This window comes from Carcharhinus amblyrhynchos, chromosome 6 (assembly GCF_965287045.1).
Source record: "Carcharhinus amblyrhynchos chromosome 6, sCarAmb.v2.hapA, whole genome shotgun sequence".
Taxonomy (NCBI): Eukaryota; Metazoa; Chordata; class Chondrichthyes; order Carcharhiniformes; family Carcharhinidae; genus Carcharhinus; species Carcharhinus amblyrhynchos.
The window spans coordinates 78,836,820-78,856,287 of record NC_137329.1 but is presented as its reverse complement, the minus strand read 5'-3'; the positions used below and the strand labels follow the sequence as shown (position 1 = coordinate 78,856,287).

At 42.8% G+C, this 19,468-nt stretch overlaps 1 protein-coding gene across 1 annotated transcript in view; it reads left to right on the top strand.

Annotated features, from left to right (window-relative positions):
- Window positions 1–19,468, top strand: part of LOC145344494 (A disintegrin and metalloproteinase with thrombospondin motifs 20) — a 388,246-nt gene that overhangs the window by 134,437 nt on the left and 234,341 nt on the right. The window contains exons 6-7 of the mRNA XM_080191669.1: window positions 4,979–5,103; window positions 5,846–5,886. Of these exons, the coding sequence (XP_080047795.1) occupies window positions 4,979–5,103; window positions 5,846–5,886 (166 nt within the window). The remainder of the gene's footprint in view (window positions 1–4,978; window positions 5,104–5,845; window positions 5,887–19,468) is intronic.

Sequence of the window (19,468 nt, the reverse complement as noted above, 5' to 3'; positions counted from 1 at the left end):
ATAGAGTTTGGAAGAGACAGGATTTCAAGCAACATTGACCTAAGCAGGGTATTGATTAACTAAAAACAAGAAAGACTGGCAATGAAGGTTAAACCACTGGAATATGGGTTTCACAGGCACCAGTCAATTGCAGCCTGTAGATAATGTTCTCAAATGCCCATTTTTCTTATGTGAGCCTTGGTATTGAGTAGTGGCAGGCCACAAGGGGGCATCATAGCCAAACCCAATCCTGTCCTCATGATAGATATCTGCACAAGTCTACATGTTATATATAGCCGTCAGCTTTGGAAATTCAGGCCCTCTCCAATCCAGTGACACTGAAGCCAATTACAACTACATTCACAAACTCTCACCTGTGAGATTGCTTTCTAAAACCTCTCAACACCAGGTTAAAGTCCACAGATTTATTTGGTATCTCGAGCTTTTGGAGCTTGCTCCAAAAACTCGTGATTCCAAATAAACCTGTTGGACTTTAACCTGGTGTTGAGAGACTTCTTACTGTGTCCACCTCAGTCCAACACCGGCATCCCACATCATTTCTAAAACCTATAAGTAAATTCCAGTTTTGCTCATTCATTCATCCATTGTTTAGGTTTTACGATTTTAGAAGTTATTTTATCCAATTCATTGAGGCAAGTAACAGTTTAAACGTTGGTTTTCAGGTACACCTCGAGTGTACACACTCTGATAGTTTCTGCTAGTAGCAGTAACATGGAATGGATGATGTTCCTCAGGAACTGGATGGAGAAACTGAGTCTGTTCCCAGTATGTGCACAGAGAGAGTAACAAAAGTGGACAGACCTCACAGCAAAATAGAAAAGAGATCTGTCACAACATGAATCCCTTCCCTGGATCTTTCCATTCTCTTAGCTGGTAATGAATTGCACATTGGCCTCACCTGTATCAAGTGACCATTGCAGCTAGGGCCATTTGGAATTGACACAACATCAGGATTTAAAGGGAAGTTGTTGATTTTCAATTGCGGCATTTTCCAAACTGCTGTTTAAGGGTAATTTTGTGATGCTCGTTGCTATGATAGGTTCCTGAGGGTTTTTAAGCCAACCTTCCAGTTGGGAAATTTGCAATTGTCACAATTGTAGGTGTTTCAATAAGAATCCTGTTGCTTGAAGGAAGAAGAGGAAAAAAAAGAGAGGAATGGTAGGCAAGTGTGACTGCACTTTATGTGGATTGTTTGCACCAACTTGTACCCATGCACTGCTTGAGTCATACTACTGGGCATCATACTCACATTATCTGTTGGTCTGTTTGGAACTCAAGCATCTCAGAGCAGTACTACAAGCGTTCAAGAGAGACAGTCTAATTAGACTTAACAACCTTGTCCTTGGAGGCTGTGCTGCAAATCTTTTGCAAATTACTATGTGTTCCATGGTAACTTCAGTTACCATAGGCTGTTGTGCATGGATGAATAGTTCCTCTTTCCTCGGCCTTATCAAGAGCAAGATTGTTTGACACTTCTGTTGATTGCGTAAAACAGTGATGCTCGATTATCATCCTTTAATTGCAGATTTCATGAGGCCTGTAACCAAAAGCTCAATAATTGATCAAGTTGCGTCTCGGCAGGCATGTTCCTGCTGTTCTTTCTCACCCCTGCACTATCTAAATCTACAGGGTGGATGTGCCTGTGCTTCCTGTGATATGCCTGAAGAAAGTGAAGAACAGAATGTTTTAGGTTTGTGCTGGCTTTATCAATAGGATATGGGACTTGGAAGCAGGAGTAGGCCGTTCAGCCCTTTAAGTCAGCTCCGCCATTCAGTAGGATCATGGGTGATCACCTGTCGAAATATTAATTTTATGAAAATAAAATGGGGCAAAGTTTGTCACCTTCACATGGTCAGTAATTTGTTGGTGTGATCACTTAGCCACGGTCGAATCGAACCAATGTGCAATCTATGTTCCGCAACAAGTAAGAAATCCAGTTTATCATTTTACTATCAAGGCAGTAGGGATGGAAGTTTGCACCAATGTATCAGCACACAGCATTGTTGTTTCAGTATAAGTGAATGGGTTTAACAAACAGGCACTTGAGATAGTTTTACTGCCTTCATTCTTTGGACTGTATTTAGTTTCATGATCTGCAAAGTGGCATCTTTAAATGCTCTATGGCCATATTCTGCCGAGACCATTGAGTAAAATCAGAGGATTCTCTCCAGCTCCTTCTCTGCTCACTTGCCCTCCCTTGCTTCACCTCACCTTTCTCACTATTTTTGGGGCAAAACTCTTTAATGGTTTGAGTGAAATAAGAGCTACAGGTATTATTGCTGCTGTAAAGTGTATCCTCTGTTCAGAATGAAGATGTGGGGTAAGTATTCAGTAGAAGGTTTGGTGATGTGAGAAGGATAGAGTTTCTTTGTGACTGCTTCAACTGGCTTATTGACTTAGATTAAGGTTCTGGCATTTAGCTTCCTTGAAAAAAAATCCCTTCCGTAGAGTAACCCTCACTCACTCCACCTCACTCACTCGCTATTTTTGGGTACTTATAGTGGCAATGATGTGTGGACCACTTCCTCCCATGCTCTCTACAGCTTGCTGATGTAGCCAGTTTCTTTGGGTGTTTGACTGGGTGAAGCTCTCCTCCAAGCCCTGACGGCACTATGGCAATTGGAGCAGTAAAAGCTATTCCAGATCTCTTCACCTTCCTAATTCATTCATTACAATCTAGAAAACTAGCAACAGCTTCAGCAAAGCTTGCAGCTAACAACCCAACAATAACACACTGACCCTGAGTATAAACCTGTGACGTGAGCAAACAAGCAATTGACATGGGTTTTGTAACATAAGCTGTTGATATATCCAAATATTCTTTAACTTGTGATGGAGTAGAAAATCAATTTGCCCCATTTCTAAACTCCAATCACCTCAGTTCATACATCAATGTCCCCCTCCTCTTATTTCCAACTATCATATTTCCCCTTCTCCATTTTTGTTTTCATCCATGTGTCTCCTTCATTCTCCTCTATCTCCTCAGACCCCTCAGACCTGTACCTACCTGACTGTTGTCACTGATTGACCTGCCTATTCGGGTTCAATTCTAGATGAGCCGGATTGTACCAGCCTTAAAGGAAATCCAGCTATTGCGGTACTCTGAACAGAATCTTCTGTTCTTGCAAGTATTCCTACCTTTCAGATGGAGTGGCTGGAGTCCTTTTCATTAGCAGTGTGAGTGGCACTGAGGGCAGAGGGGTTCAGCCCAATCCAAGCTATTAGCAGCCAGCCCTGAATCATCATGAGACTGAGGAGAGAGGGGCCTGGCCCAGGTCACCTATTATCACTAAAATGAGAGCAAAATACTGTGGCTGCTGGGAATCCAAAATAAAACCAGAAATTCTCAGCAGATCTGGCAGAATCTGTGGAGAGAGAAACATAGGGCCTGATTTTACCACTTTCATTCTAAGAGCTGAATCTGGGCGCAATGCAGATCCGACTCGGGAATCTGCTTTCAGGTACCCCTGTACGCACTCAGCCTGGAAAAAAAATCGCGGGTCCCATTCGCCCTGTGGGCGGGGCTTAGCACAGCCGAAACGATCGGAGCTCTGAACTGTGCATGTGCAGTTAGAGAAAAAATTTGACAAAGTGTGCCCGTGTCAGATCGCTACCGAGCCGCAGAAAGTGGTGAAAGCAGCCCTGGGGCAAAAAGCGGGAGCAATGGTACCCACAGACATCACTGTCCCCCTTATTCATCCACATCCCCACCCCCCGCCCCCCCACTATCCAGACCAATCATAGCCCCCTGTCCCCTCCCCCCCAACCAATTGCCCATAGGGTGGCAGCAGACCTCCTTGCACCCCCCCCCCCACCAGATATATATCTTACCTGCCTCTCATACTCCCCCCCACCCCTCCCCCCCAGGGATCCATCTGACCTCCCCCAGAGAATGATCTGGCCTCATTTTCTCACCCCCCCCAATCCCCTACCCCCACTAGAGAATGATCTGGCCTCACTCCCCTGCCCCCCCAAAGAGCGATCTGGCCTCACTTCCCTCCTCCCACACCCCCTCTCAGAGGTACATATGACCTGCCTCCTCCTCCCTCCCCACTCCCTCACCAGAGGATGATCTGACCCACCTCGCCGTCCCCCCTCCGCCACTGATCTGAGTCAGTGAGCCATTGGAAGCAGCTGGAGCACCTGAATCAGACTTTTATTCAGCATGTCCGTTTTGGCACAATTCCGGATTGACGAGCATGGTGGTAAAGGGGGAAATGCTGATAAAGTTGGGTGGGCAGTTCATTCATTCAATCGAAACGCATGCAAATACATTTAAATTGCTGTTGTGCCCATTTTGGGCGCGAATCGGATTGCAGCCGTTGCCGGGTCTCAGTAAAGTGGTTGTCAGCGTGGACGCGGTTTGCTTTAATGGTCTCACACCTAACTTTACTGTGTTTTCGTGCCCGAAAATGGGTGCAACACAGTGGTAAAATCGGGCCTATAGTACAGGATTTTCCAGTAAGACCTGCCGCTGAGACTTTGGAAATTCCTGTCCAAAGTCAACGGACCTTTAAATCACCCGTCAAATAATCCGTCCCGCCCGCCACTAATTCCCATGGTGGGTGGGACTGGAAAATTTACCTTAGAGTTAACGTTTTGAATCGAATATGTTGAAGAGTGATATTCGACTCAAAATGTTAATTTGGCTTTTCTCTCCAAAGGTGCTGTTAGGCCTGCTGAATATTTCCAACTTTTATTTTAGCTTATAATCAGCTTGGCCTGAGCCAGAGTACGAGTGAGGACAAGCGAGCTGAATTGCGTAGCTATGTGAATGAGGAGCAAGGAGCCTAATTCTCATTGATACTCCCTAGGCAATCTCTGAATGTGCCAATGTGTGATACGAAGGCTGGTTGCACTGATTTTATTTTCTCTACAAAAATGCCCTTTATTTTAAATTGCTGTGGCCAAGGGTGACAAATTTGCAAGTGAAACAATAAATTCCATTATTAATGCTTTTTATTCTTCACCTATTCAGGAAGGACCATCCATCAGTTTTAATGCAGCTACAACTCTTCATAACTTCTGTGTGTGGCAGCAGACACAGAACGTCCTGGATGATGCTCACCCATCTCATCATGACACAGCAGTCCTCATTACTAGGTAACTGTTGCATGCAAACTTGTGCGTCCAATGACTAATTTCCACATCTGTTGCTCGATCCAAGATTGTCATCTTGAATTCTTTGTTTGATGATTTCTGAGCTAAATATCCCACAAGCTATTAACTGCAAAGCAAATATGGATTGCTAGCAAAATAAAAGAAAAGCAGAACAGGGAAAGCTACTCGGCTGGCCTGTGCAAGACAGGGGTTGTGTTTGGAAATCTTGTCCAACTCAAGATCTGAGCTCCATCATAAAATAAAGCTGCAATACATTGTTTGCAGCCATCAGCTCAGGGCTTGTGATCAGAATTAACAACTTGCAATGAGGAAAGCTCTGAGCAGCTGCTGATTCGACTGAAGGCAAACCGTGTTTCCCCTGTTAGTTATTATTGACACTTCCAAACAGTAACAACAAGAGGCCAGATTAGGCTTGACACCATACTGACGTAGTCAGTTCAAATTCTGGGTGTACTGAATTCCAAATTTGAACAACATGGACAAGCGGAGGAAGAGATCTTTCTTTACCTGTCTGTGACTTGGATTCATACTCACTGACCCTCAGGGTCCAGTATCTGCCCAGTCCACATTACTTCCAATTCCTAATAATAATCGTCAAGTAACCTTTTACCCACTAACCATTCCCCACCCCAAAGCTGTACTTTTAAGTTCCTCTTATCAGTGCTGATCAGAATTTCTTTCTTTTATTAAAAATTCTTATCTAGTTTAATTTGTTTGATTTTAGGGAAGACATTTGTAGAGCTAGAAACAAGTGTGATACTTTGGGTAAGTGAAACAGACCAACTTTCATAGAGTGGCCTCACTCTACAAGATTCATGATAAGAAAACTAGAGTGAAGCGATTTCTTAGAATGTAATGAGATTCAAACTGCCTTTTATTGTCTTGAGCATTAAAAAAAACAATTAACTCTCTTTTGTTCAGTCCTGTTACACATGAAAATGCATTTCTGGTGAAAGGTTTGGATGTTTCGTTGAGTTGCTCATCTCAAACGTAGATGCTATAACTGTTATTGTATTCAAATGCAGTGACCGTGGTCTGTTTTGTATTAATGGTTTCACAATATGCATAGAAATTCCATCTTTGCAATGTAGGGGGTGATTGTCCCAGCCCACAGCTCCCCTCTACTAGGGAGCTGACAGCCCGACCCTGGTGGAGTGAAGGGGGGGCCATGGAGGCCCCAGAGGGTTGGGGGTAAGGCCAGTGTGCCTCCTAGGCATTGCTAGTTTGGTAGTGCCAGCCTGGTCCCTGGTATCACCCAAGGGACAAAGTGGCAATGCCCAGGAGCACCTTGGCACTGCCTACTGGGCATTGGGCAGTGCCAAGCGGATGGGGCCTATGGGGACAGGGCCTTGGGGAGGAGGGTGAGAGGGTGGTGGTGGGTGTGGGAGGTCTCACTGCCATTCTGAACTTGGCAGTGATAGAGGGAGGAAAGTCAGTGATTGGGGCTGTCTGTCTAGGACGGCGGTGGGGGACAGGGATTGAGAGAGATCGGGACTGCCGGTAGGGGTGGTTGAGGCTGGCCCGGGCATGTCTGGAAGCCCAGCAATTGGGGCATGGGGGGAGGGGGCGTTACACGGCCAGTGATGCGAGGGTCTCAGAGCTGTCCAGCGATTGAGCAGTGGCCCGCTCAGCACTATGCTGCCACCCTCTCCAGCAGGAATAGGCCCCACCCTCAGATTTTTAATGAGATTCATGCTAGGGCTCTCTGTGATGTACACAATTCTGAAAGTCCTGCTGAAAGAACCACCAGGAGTTACTCCAGTTTTGGCACTTAGAATATTTTTGGGAGAATCCCACCTGTATAGTTTCCTTGAAGATTTTGTTGCCACTGTTTCAAATAAATCAGACTTTTGTTCAGCCATTTCCCCCAACCTTGTTCTCTGCTTCCATTCATTTTTTTCTCTCTCCATTTAATGTGTTCCATTTCTCTCTTTCTCTCTCCACCTCTTCTGTTTTTGTGTTTCTCTTTCCGCGCTTTTCTATCTTAACGCCTTTTCTCTGTATTATCCTGATTTTCACAACACCAGGTTAAAGTCCAACAGGTTTATTCGGTAGTAAACGCCACTAGCTTTTGGAGCACTGCTCCTTCGTCGGGACTTATCTGATGAAGGAGCAGCACTCTGAAAGCTAGAGCGTTTACTACCAAGTAAACCTGTTGGACTTTAACCTGGCGTTGTGAGAATTCTTACTGTGTTTACCCCAGTCCAACGCCAGCATCTCCACATTATTCTGATTTTGCCAGTAGAACTGCTATTTTATCAATGAAATCTGACTGAAATTAGACTATGTTCATAAAGGTGATTGATATAGTGATGAGGATTTTCTGGCCTCCCTTCGGCAGTGCACCATTAGCCGGCAGCAGGATCTTCTGGTCATGCCACTGTCAACGGGAGTTCCCACTGATCCCTTTGCACATCACTGGGAATCATGCAGCAGGGATGCACCGTCAGCGCGACCAGGAGATTCTGCCAGCGTGATAACCAGAAGGTCATGCCCAGTGTCTTTTCATAGAATCCCTACTGTGCAGGAGCAGGCCATTCAGCCCATCGAGACTGTGCTGACAACAATCCCATCTGGGCCCTATCCCCACAATCCACATATATACCCCCCTAATCTCTCTAACCTACACATCCTGGGACACTAATGGGCAATTTAGCATGTCCAGTGCGCCAGGTGCATTGGGTATACTAAATGTCCGGGGCAGCATGGTGGCACAGTGGTTAGCACTGCTACCTCACAGCATCAGTGATCCGGGTTCGATTCCCAGCTTTGGTCACTGTCTGTGTGGAATTTGCACATTCTCCCCATGTCTGTGTGGGTTTCCTCCAAATCTTTGCTCTACCCCACCTCGACCCCTTTGTTTTCATTCTATTTGTTTAATTTTTTTGCTATTCTCTACCTTTTATTTCTCTATTATCTTTCTTCATTTTTCTCCCCCCCCCATTCTTTTCCCCAACTTTATCCCCCTTCCCTTACCCCACATATTTACCCCACTAATCCCTCTAACCTACGCATCCTGGGACACTAAGGGAAAATGTAGCATGGTCAATGGACCTAACCAGCATGTTTATTGGACTGTGGAAGGAAACCAGAGCAGCCGGAGAAAACCCACAAAGCGTTTAGCAAAACCAATATCAATAAAATTATTTTTGACACTGGGGCATCGAAGAGGACACCAGGATAAATGGCCAAAAGCATGGTCAAAGAGGTCAGTTTAAAGGAATGCCTCAAAAGAGGGGAGAGGGGGACAAATCCTGAAGCTCAAGGTCAATAGAAAACTGAAAGCCTGACCATCTGGAGCAATGAAATTGGGGATGTGCAAGAACCCAGAATTGGAGGAGGGCAGTGATTTTGAATGCTTGTAGGGCTGGAGGAGATGCAGAGTGAGGCAGGAGCGATGCCACAGAGAAATATGAAAGCAAGGATGAAGATTTTGAAGCTGAGATGTTTTGGGAATCAGTGAAGCTCAGGGTGATATGTGAGCAAAAGCTGGTGGGAGTTAAGATATGGGAGCAGAGTTTTGGATGAGAGCACAACTTTAATATAGGGTGGAATATGGGAGGCTGCCCAGGCAGCTTTGATACAATCAAGTCTGGAGATGATAAAAAAAGGCACAGTCCAGGGCTTCAGCAATAGATGAGCTAATACAGTGTCAAGAATCCAGCAATGTTATAGAGATGCAAGTTTACCATTTTGGTGATGGAGAAGATATGTCGTCAAAAGTTCATCTCGGGGTAAGGCATAGCACAAGACCTCAGCTTCAGGCTGCTGCCAGGGATGGGAAAAGTAACCAGGTACTGGAATTTGTAGCTTTAGTCGTCCCAATATTTAGTTGGAGAGAATTTCTGCTCATCCAAATTGTTAACTCTGTGGCGAGAGGAGATGCAGACTAACCTGCTGATTGTTTTTAGCATGCTCTGCTTTTGTTCTAAGTCTATCGAGGAATAATATACCTTGAGATCATCAATGTATTGAAAGGTTTTCAGCTGTTTCTTATGTGAGCCTCAGTGCTATAAGAAATATTGCAAGGTCAGGGTTAAAGTTGTAACATTCTTGTCTGTTTAGATCCATTTATATTGGTGTCAGTGGGGATTAATGCCACCTTTTCCTACAATAAGTCCTTCAGCCACAAATCTTAGCACGTTGACTACTTAGGAGGTTGACTAAAAATTCTTCTGTTGTTTGTAGACTCAGCAAACCCACATAACCCTGACTGGATATTAAACACGGAAGTTGCTTACATTGTTAGTTACCAAAACTGAGCAGAGTTCTCAAAGCATGATTGGATCAAAGAGCTTGAGAATGACTATTTCACCGACATCCACAATAGTGCAGTCCCAACACAGCAGGAGGCCCAACACGTACTGGCTCTTCATCTGGAACTCCCAGTTTCCCCCTTTCCCTGAATCCAGCTACATTCCTCCTTATAGAATCACTACAGTGCAGAAGGAAGCCATTCAGCCCATTGAATCTGTACTGACCACAATCACACCCAGGCCCTATTCCAGTAACCCCACATATTTACCCTGCTAATCCCCCTGACTTTAGGGTCAATTTAGTGTAGCCAGTCCACTGAACCCGCATATCTTTGGTCTATGGGAAGAAAATTGGAGCATCTGGAGAAAACACACGCAGACACGGTAGAATGTGCAACTCCACACAGACAGTGACCCAAGGCTGGAATTGAACCTGGGCCCCTGGCGCTGTGAGGCAGCAGTGCTAACCACTGCACCACTGTGCCTTCTTTTCAAATACCGTTTCAATTCCTGCTTAATTTTATGGCCTTTCCCTCAATAACCACCTGCGATAATGAATTCTATTTTCTAATAAACATCCTTGTGGGGAAAATAATGTTCTCTTCAATAATTCTAGGGCCATGGCCCCTTGTTACTAATATGCCAACTACTAGGACCGGCTTTTCACTATTTACCATCTCAAACCTTTCGTATTTTGATCTTCCTTAACATTCTCCGTAACAAACGAACAAAGGCCCAATTTTTGAAACTTTCAGTACTAAAGCCATTCATTTTGGTGAATATTCACTTTTCCTTTGCTCCGATGTCCTCCCTGAATGACTTAATACATATCTTCGAAGTCACCTTTCTTGTTTTTATATGCCTCTTTGTATAAAATTTAGAATCATGCTCTTTAAGGGACTTTGACCTCTTGTCCTAGAATGACAAGCCGCTTCACATCTACTTTATCCATACCTTTTATCATCTTGTATCCCCCAATTTGATCTCCCCTCATTCTTCTAAATTCCAGAGAGTATTGGCCGAAACTGATCAATCTCTCTTCATACGACAAAACCCTCATCTCTGGAATCGATCTAGTGACCCTCGTCTGAACTGCCTCCAACGCCACTACATCTTTCCACTGTTTAAAAATAGGGGTTGCCCGTTTAAATTGATGAGGTGAAAATTTTCACCTCAATCATGTGTCTTTGGAATTCTCTTCCTGAAAAGGTGGTGGAAACAGAGCCTTTGAATATTTTTAAGGCAGAGTTGGATAGATTTTTGTTAAGCAAGGGGGTAATAGGTTAACAGGGGTAGACAGGATGCAGATTTGAGGTTACTATCAGATCAGCCATATTCCTATTAAATGGTGGAGCAGGCTTGAGGGACTGAATAGCCGAGTCCTGCTCCTTGTTTGTTTGTATGTTCATATGTTTGTCTCCATCCAGATAGCTATGATTCTATGATATCCAACTCATTTATATGAATGGAAAACATTTCCAGGCTACACCCTTATAAGTACCTTGCCGATCTGAGAAGTCCTAATTTACCCCAGGTTTTGCTTTCTTTCTCTGAGTGCTCGCTCTGTCGATGTGGCGACATTCCCTTTAATATATCCCTTAATTCTCATAGCCAGTCTCTTATGTGGCATCTTACCAATGTCATAAATGCGGATATTATTTTTTTAAGAAGACAGTAAATTAGTCAATCACAACTTTACAAGTTCTTTTGAAGTTCACGTTGATTATTCGTTATCAGCCTACAAGTTTCTAGGCGTGCAATAACTTCATCATATTTCAAACATTCAAGAAATTTATCTACTGAGGTAAGAATAACATGTCAACAATGATATGGTGTACGCTTTCCCTGTTGAGAACTTTGGCACGATCCAGTCTTCCAACACAATTCCTGTTTCACAATCAGTGCTCTATCATCTCTTTTTTAACTCCCTCAGTGTTCTGGCATGCAGGCTGTCAGGACCTGGTTTTTTTCCAATTTTAGTCATCTTAATACAGTGTCCTTTTGGATAATTTTCTCACGCAAATCTCCTGCACCTCTTTGACAGCTGCTCTTGTGCTCTGACATTCACCTTTCTCAGTATATGTTGGTGAAATAATTGCAGGGATACTAAAACTTCCTCCCTTCACTCATGAACCTATCATGGCACCTTTCATCATTAAGTAGTTATACATTTTTGCATCCTATGTGCATAGGGATACCTCTTTAAAGACTAACAGTTAATTTGCATACTCCCTTTTAGCCTGCCCGATTTCCCTTCGCATTTCTCGTCCCTCATTTTAAATATTTATTTAACTTTTCTTCCAAGAACTACAATGATTTTAAGACTTCTGTTATGTGGCGGTATCAGAACCTAAGAGTAGAAAAGTAAAGAGAAAATTTGAGTGATGTTAAAAATGAGGGTGATGGGTTTAATCAAGCAGATAGGAAGCAACTATTTCTAGCCCAACATTTTTATCTATTGCTTCTTTAAAAAAAAAGCCTTATTTTCATTGTCTATAAGAACTGAATCATTGAATCCCTACAGTGCAGAAGGAGGCCACTGAGTCTGCACCAACTCTTGGACAAAGTTTCTGGCCCTCTCCCCTGCCTTATCTCTATAAGCCTTGCATTTACCATTGGTTTATCCACCTAATGTACAGATCTTCGGACTGAGAGAGGAAACTGGAGCACCCGGTGGAAACCTACGTAGACACTGGGAGAATGTGCAAACTCCACACCGACAGTGACCAAGTCTGGAATTGAACCTAGGTCCCTGATGGTCTGAGGCAGCAGTTCTAACCACTAAGCCACAAATACGTGATTCTAATTAGGTTACACTGAGTTAAGTCGATAATTCAAAGTTTATTTACTTACTTTAATTCATAAGAACATGAGAACATAAGAAATAGGAGCAGGAGTAGGCCATCTAGCCCCTTGAGCCTGCCCCGCCATTCAATAAGATCATGGCTGATCTGTCGTGGCTCAGTTCCACATTCCCGCCCTCTCCCCATAACCCTTAATCCCCTTGCCTATCAAAACCCTATCAACCCGCGTCTTAAAAATATTGAGCGAGGCAGCCTCCACCACTTCAACAGGCAGAAAATTCCAGAGATTCACCACCCTTTGAGTGAAGAAGTTCTTCCTCAACTCTGTTCTAAACCGCCCCCCCTTTATCTTGAGGCTGTGCCCTCTAGTCCTACTGTCCTTTCTGAGCGGGAAGAGCCTATCCATCCCATTCAACATCTTATATGTCTCAATGAGATCTCCCCTCATTCTTCTAAACTCTAACGAGTACAAGCCTAGTTTATTCAGCTTCTCCTCATAGTTCAACCCCCTCAACTCCGGTATCAGCCTAGTAAACCTCCTCTGCACTCCCTCCAAGGCCAAAATATCCTTGCGTAAGTGCGGCGACCAAAACTGCACACAGTACTCCAGCTGCGGCCTCACCAGTGCCCTATACAGCTGCAGCAAGACCTCCCTACTTTTATATTCAATCCCCCTCGCTATGAAGGCCAGCATCCCATTTGCCTTCCTGACTACCTGCTGCACCTGCAGGCTGGGTTTTTGCGACTCATGCACAAGGACCCCGAGGTCCCTCTGCACCGTCGCATGCTGCAGTTTTTCGCCACGTAAGTAATAGTCCTTCCTACCATTATTCCTACCAAAGTGGACAACCTCACATTTGCCAACATTAAATTCCATTTGCCAGTTCCTGGCCCATTCACCCAGCCTATCTAGATCCTTCTGCAGACTTTCCACACCCTCCGCACAATTTGCCGTTCCACCAATCTTGGTGTCATCAGCAAATTTTGACACCATACAGTCGGTTCCCTCCTCCAGATCATCTATATAAATGGTAAATAGCTGAGGCCCCAGCACCGATCCCTGGGGCACTCCACTAGTCACCAACCACCAATCCGAATAGCACCCATCAACCCCCACTCTCTGCCTCCTATCTGACAGCCAATCCTCTATCCACACTAACACCCTACCCCCAACTCCATGCCCCCTGACCTTCTGTAATAACCTCTTGTGAGGCACCTTGTCAAATGCCTTCTGAAAATCAAGAAACACCACATCCACCGGCTCTCCTCTATCCACCGCCCTAGACACATCCTCATAGAACTCCAATAAATTCGTCAGACACGACTTCCCCTTAACAAAACCGTGCTGCGTCTGCTCTACCAAACAATTCTCCTCAAGATGCCTCACTATTTTCTCCTTGATCACGGATTCTAACATTTTTCCTACAACAGACGTTAAACTAACCGGCCTATAATTCCCCGCCTTTTGCCTGCCACCCTTAAACAACGGCGTAACATTAGCAAATTTGTAATTCAGTAATTTGTAATTAGTAATTCAGCAAAGTTGTTTACTTACAACCACCAAAATCAGTGAATAAAAACATAAATATTACAGAATAGTAAGTATTCCATGCTTAAGGAAGTAATGAAAAAAAAATTGAACAAAGTGATATTTGGTTTACAGGAGTAAATTATCATCATCGTTTGTCAAGTGTTTCTTTTTTGGCATCTGGCTACTTCCTTGTTCTACTTCATTACCCGGAACCTGATCGATCACTGCAGTCTTCCTTTTAGTGCCTGCTACATATAGAGAATAGAAACAGTCCTTGCTTTATTTCAAATATTCTTCCTCATTCTAACCACAATCCCTTGGTTTATCTGTCTACCTTACAATAATTAAAAATGGGCCATAATTGTACATTCTGCTGCCATTGTAAACTTTCTAAATTATCTATGGATGCTGTCCTCAATTTCTTAGCCACCATTTAGTGATGTGTCACCTAATCCTTGTACAAGAAGAAAGGAACAGGCAATTACCATCTAACCCCGTGGACCTATTCTGTCGTTTATCATGACTGATTGATAATTGAGCTTCATTGTCCACTTTTTCTTCATCGTTCTTTAACATCCTTATCTACCAACAATCTGTCACTCTCAGTCTTCAGAATTACAACTGACCTAGCTTTTGGGGTGTGACAGAGTCTTCCAGATGCCCACAATACATTGTGTGAAAACTGCTGCTGATTTCCCTCGTAAGTAGCCACATTCCTGAATCGTAGACTGGTTACACAAGGTGGCCGTTTGATTTGTCTTATCCTTGCTGGCTTTTGGCAGTGGTAATTCACCATCCCACTCCTCCACACAGTCCTGAAATTTCATTCTCTTCAGATAATGAATCTGCATCTTTCACACTCTCAGACAGTCCATTCCAGATCTTACCGATCTCTGCTTTAAAACATTTTTCCTCATGTTGCTTTTTTTTTGCCAAGCACTTCCTTCGGTTCTTGATCCTTCTACCAATGGGAACAATTTCTTCCCATTTACTCTGTCCAGATGCCTCATAATTTTGTACATTTCTATCACATCCTCACGCACTTCTCATTTCTAAGAAGCACAGCCCCAACTTGTGCAGTCTTTCAACATTACTGTAGTTCTTTATCCCTGGAACCATTTCTATGAATTTTTTCTGCACCCTCTCTAATACCTTTACATCCTTCTTAAAGTATGGTGGCCAGAACCAGGCACAGTACACCAGCTGAGGCCAAACCAGTGTTTTGCAGAGATTTATCATAACTTCCTTGCTTTTGTACTGTGTCCCTGTTCATGAAACTCAGGATCCCTGTGGTTTGCAAATCCCTTTCTCAACCTGCCCTGCCACTTGCAATAATTTGTGCACATATATGGTCCCTTGTTTTGGTTTCCTCCACCAGTGCAAATAATTCTGCCGTATATACCTGGCAAAAGCTTTTGTCATTTTAAGCATTTCGTTAAGATTACCCTTCAACCTTCCGTAGTCGAGTAAATACACGAGGTTTATGCAACCGTATCTTCAAATGTAATTCTTTTAGCACTGTTATCGTTAGGTTGAACTTTATATTCCTTTCAAAGTTAACATATCCTTACTGAGGTGTGATGCACAACACTGAATCCAGGATCCTGATCTTTAAATGCTCTTTTTACCTCCCCACTAAGCTCATTAACATATGTAGGTCAACATTCAAGTTTCATTGTCCCTCTATAGTTCCTAGTTTCTCACTTTTTTTTTAAAGAAAAGCTCTGATTTGTCTTTTTTGGATCCAAACTGGATGAAGGAAGACTACCCCATTTGCCATAGCTTTAACTACTTACTTAACGTCTACATGCCTTTGCCCTGTGCAACCTGATGCATTTTCCAACTTTGCCAACTTCAAAAGAAAACACTTGTATTTATATGGCGTATTTCACAACCAGAGGGTGATTCAAAAGCTTTACAACCAATTGATGTTCTTTCGGAGTGTAGGTACATAAAGTTGTATTGAAGGAAACGTAGCAGCCAATTTTTGTACAACAAGCTTCCACAAACAGCAATGTGATAATATCAAGATGATCTATTTTTGTGATGTTGATTGAGGGATAAATATTAGCCAGGGTACTGGGGATAACTTGCCTGCTCTCCGCTGCTATCAGCCATCACTCTGAATAGTGCCGTCAGACTTGAGTGACCCCTAATTGAGAGACAAAAATGTAACCAACTGAGCCACAGCTTACAGTTGAATGTACGGCTCTCCAATCCTTCATCCCTTGTAACAGAGAGTAAAAAAACTGAAGCTCTAGTAGCCACACTATTTATATGGCTTGTTCAATTCAGTTTTGGGTGATGGTGGAGGATTCAGCAATGGTAATGTAGCTTCATGACAAGGGGTGAAAGTTAAGTTCTACCTTGTTGGAAATGATCATTGCCTGGCACTTGTATGGCTTAAATATTGCATGGTGGATAGACAGTGGTTAAAATTTAAGGAAAGAAGGTATGAATTGCAACAGTTGCACATTACTTTCTGGTGCAAAAGCAGAAGAAACACAGCCCAACCATGGCTAATAAAGTAAATTAAGGATAGTATTTGATCCAAAGAGGAGTCATGTAAAGTTGCAAGAAAACCTAGCAAGTCTGAGGATGGGGAACAGTTCAAAATTCAACAAAGGAGGACCAAAAGATTGACTGAGGGGAAAAATAGAATATGGACATAAATTTGCAAGTAACATAAAAGTGCGTTGTGAAGCTTCTCTAAGTACGTAAAAAGAAAAAGACTGGTGAAGGCAAATGTATGCCCTTTACAATCCAAAATAGAAGAATTTATAATAGTGAACAAGAAAATAGCTGAGCAATTAAACAACAATTTTAGTTTTGTCTTCATGAAGAAAGACACAAATAACTTCTCAGAAATGCTGGGGAACCAAGGGTCTAGTGACAAGGAGGAATTGAAGGAAATCAGTATTACTAAAAAAATAGTGTTGGAGAAATTACTGAGATGGAAGGCTGATAAATCCGCAGGGTGTGATAATCTGTCTACAGGGTCCTAAGGAGGCGGTCTGGGAAATAACGGGTGTGTTGGTTGTCATCTTGCAAAATTCTGTAGATTCTGGAACAGCCTGATAGATTGGAGGGTGGTAAATGTAATTCCATTATTTAAAAAAAGGAGGGATGGAGAAAACAGGGAATTACAGACTGGTAGCCTAACATCAATAGTAAAGAAAATGCTCAAGCGTATTATAAACCATGAGATAACAGGACACTTAGAAAATATCAACAGGGCTAGATGAAGTCAATATGGATTTATGAAAGAGAAATCATGTTTGAAAAACATACTGGAGTTTTTTTGAGGACATAACTAGCAGGATAGATAAGAGAGAACCAGTGGATGTGGTGTATTTGTATTTTCAGAAAGCTTTTGATGAAGTCCTACCGAAGAGACTAGTGTGAAAAATTAATGTGTAAGCATTGGCATGGATTGAGAATTGGTTGAAAGACAGAAATCAGAGAATTGAAATATGTGGATCTTTTTCAAAGTGGTAGGCAGTGACTAGTGGGCACTGCAGGGATCAGGGCCCAGCTATTCATGATGTACATCAATGATTTGGATGAAAGAATGAAATGTAATATTTTTAAGTGCTGAAGACATAAAACTTGTTGAGAATAAGTGGTGAGAAGAATGTTAAGAGACTTCAAAGTTATTTAGACAAGTTGAGTAAGTCAGCAAACACATGACTGATGCAGTTTAACATGGATAAGTGTGAAGTTATCCATTTTGGAAGGAAAAACAGAATGGAAGTATATCATTAAATGGTGATAGATTGGGAAATGTTGATGTAAAAAGGGACCTGGGTGTCCTTGGATGCCAGTCACTGAAAGCAAGCATGCAGGTGCAGCACACAATTTGGGAGGCAAATGATATATTAGCCATCATTGCAAGAGGATTTGAGCACGGGAGTAAGGATGTCTTGCTGCAGCTGTACAGTAACTTGATGAGATCATATTTGAATTTGTGTTTGCAGTTTTGGTCTCCATACTAAGGAAAGGATATACCCGCATGGAGGGAGTGCAAGGTTGATCATACTAATTTCTGGGCTGGCAGGATTGTTGTATGAGAAGAGTTTGGGTTGATTAGGCCTGTATTCAGTGGAGTTAAGAAGAGAGAGGGGAATTGTATAAAATTCTGACAAGGCTGGATAGACTGGATGCAGGTATGATCTCTCTGGGTGGAGGCTCTAGTACAAGGGGTAAAAGTCTCAGTATTCAGGGTAGGTCATTTAGGGCTGAGATCAGGAGAAAATTCTTCACTCAGAGGATGGTGAACTTGTGGAATTCTCTACCACTTAAGGCTGTGGAGGCCAAATCACTGAATATATTTAAGAAGGAAATAGAGTCTAGATTTCAAGGGTCATGGGGAGAGCATGGGTGTATGGTGTTGAGTTCGAGGATTAGCTATGATTATATCAAGTTGTGGAGCACATTCAAGGGCAGAATTACTTTTGTTCCTATTTTCTATGTTTTTATGTTACCTTCTCCAGTTGTTTGATTGACAATCAAACTGTTTTGAAATGGCAATGTTGCACAATCTATTTTTTCACTTTCAGGATCATTTCGCTGTAATGGTTTGTTTAGATAGCTGTGGTTATTATGAATGTTTGAAAGCTTAGAATGGCCTAAGCAGCAGGTGGTTTATTGATAGAGCTATGGGCTCTTTGAAATGGTTTCAGAGCAAATAGTTGTTTATTGACATAGCTTAATGACTGTTAAAGGTATTAAACTGTTTTTTAACCATAGGACAACAGTTTCTTTCCAGTACAATGAGAGATTTCTGAATTTACTAGATTGTCATTGCATTAATTTTTTTGACATCTGATATTTGCATGACTTTTGAGGACTGTATATAGTGGATTCTGGGTGAGTGGACTGTGGAGGATACATGAGGGGATGGGAATCTGAGGGGGTTTAGAGTGACATGAGTGAGGAAGTGAGAGGGATGAGGATTAAGGGGCTTTAAAACTACATTGGGTGCTAACTTACTCTCTCTAGAAACTGAGATGGACCAAGTAAAAAGCACATCTTCATGTTCATACTCCTCCAGTACTCCATTGCAACTAATAAGCTACACTATGAACCCCAACCTTGTGCGGAAACTCAAAAGTCCTGAGCAAAGTTATTTGTGAGTGGAGTGTGTATTTTGGAATTTAGGAAAGGGCCTTTGGTGTTTTGTATACCAAAATTCAGCCAATATTTCAACTCTTTTACCTTTCATCAAAATTTTTTGTGTGGAATTTTACTTATTGCCTTTTGGAAGTTGAAAGAGACTATGTTGTAGGGCTTTCTACAATAATCCCGAGATGTCACTTATGCAGGAAACCGAGGAGGGAGACAGTGCTATAGTGGTAATGTCACTGGACTAGTAACCCAGAGGCCAAAGCTCATGCTTTGGGGCTGGAGCAGCTCATGGAACTTGAATTAATTGAGTTAAAAGTAAATATGGGATTAAAAAATCACGAGTAAATGAAAATGGGTAAATTGTTTGTTGTAACTGATTCACTGACAACTTTTCAGGAAGGGAATCTATTGTCCTGACCCTGTCCGGCTCACATGTGACTCCTAACCCACCTCAATATGGTTGACTCTTGGCTGCCCTCTGAAATGGCCTGGCAAGCCACTGGCTTGGGTCACTGTCTGTGTGGAGTTTGCACATTCTCCTTGTGGCTGTGTGGCTTTCCCCCGGGTGCTCCGATTTCTCTCACAATCCAAAGATGTGCAAGTGACATTGATTGGCCATGCTAAAATTG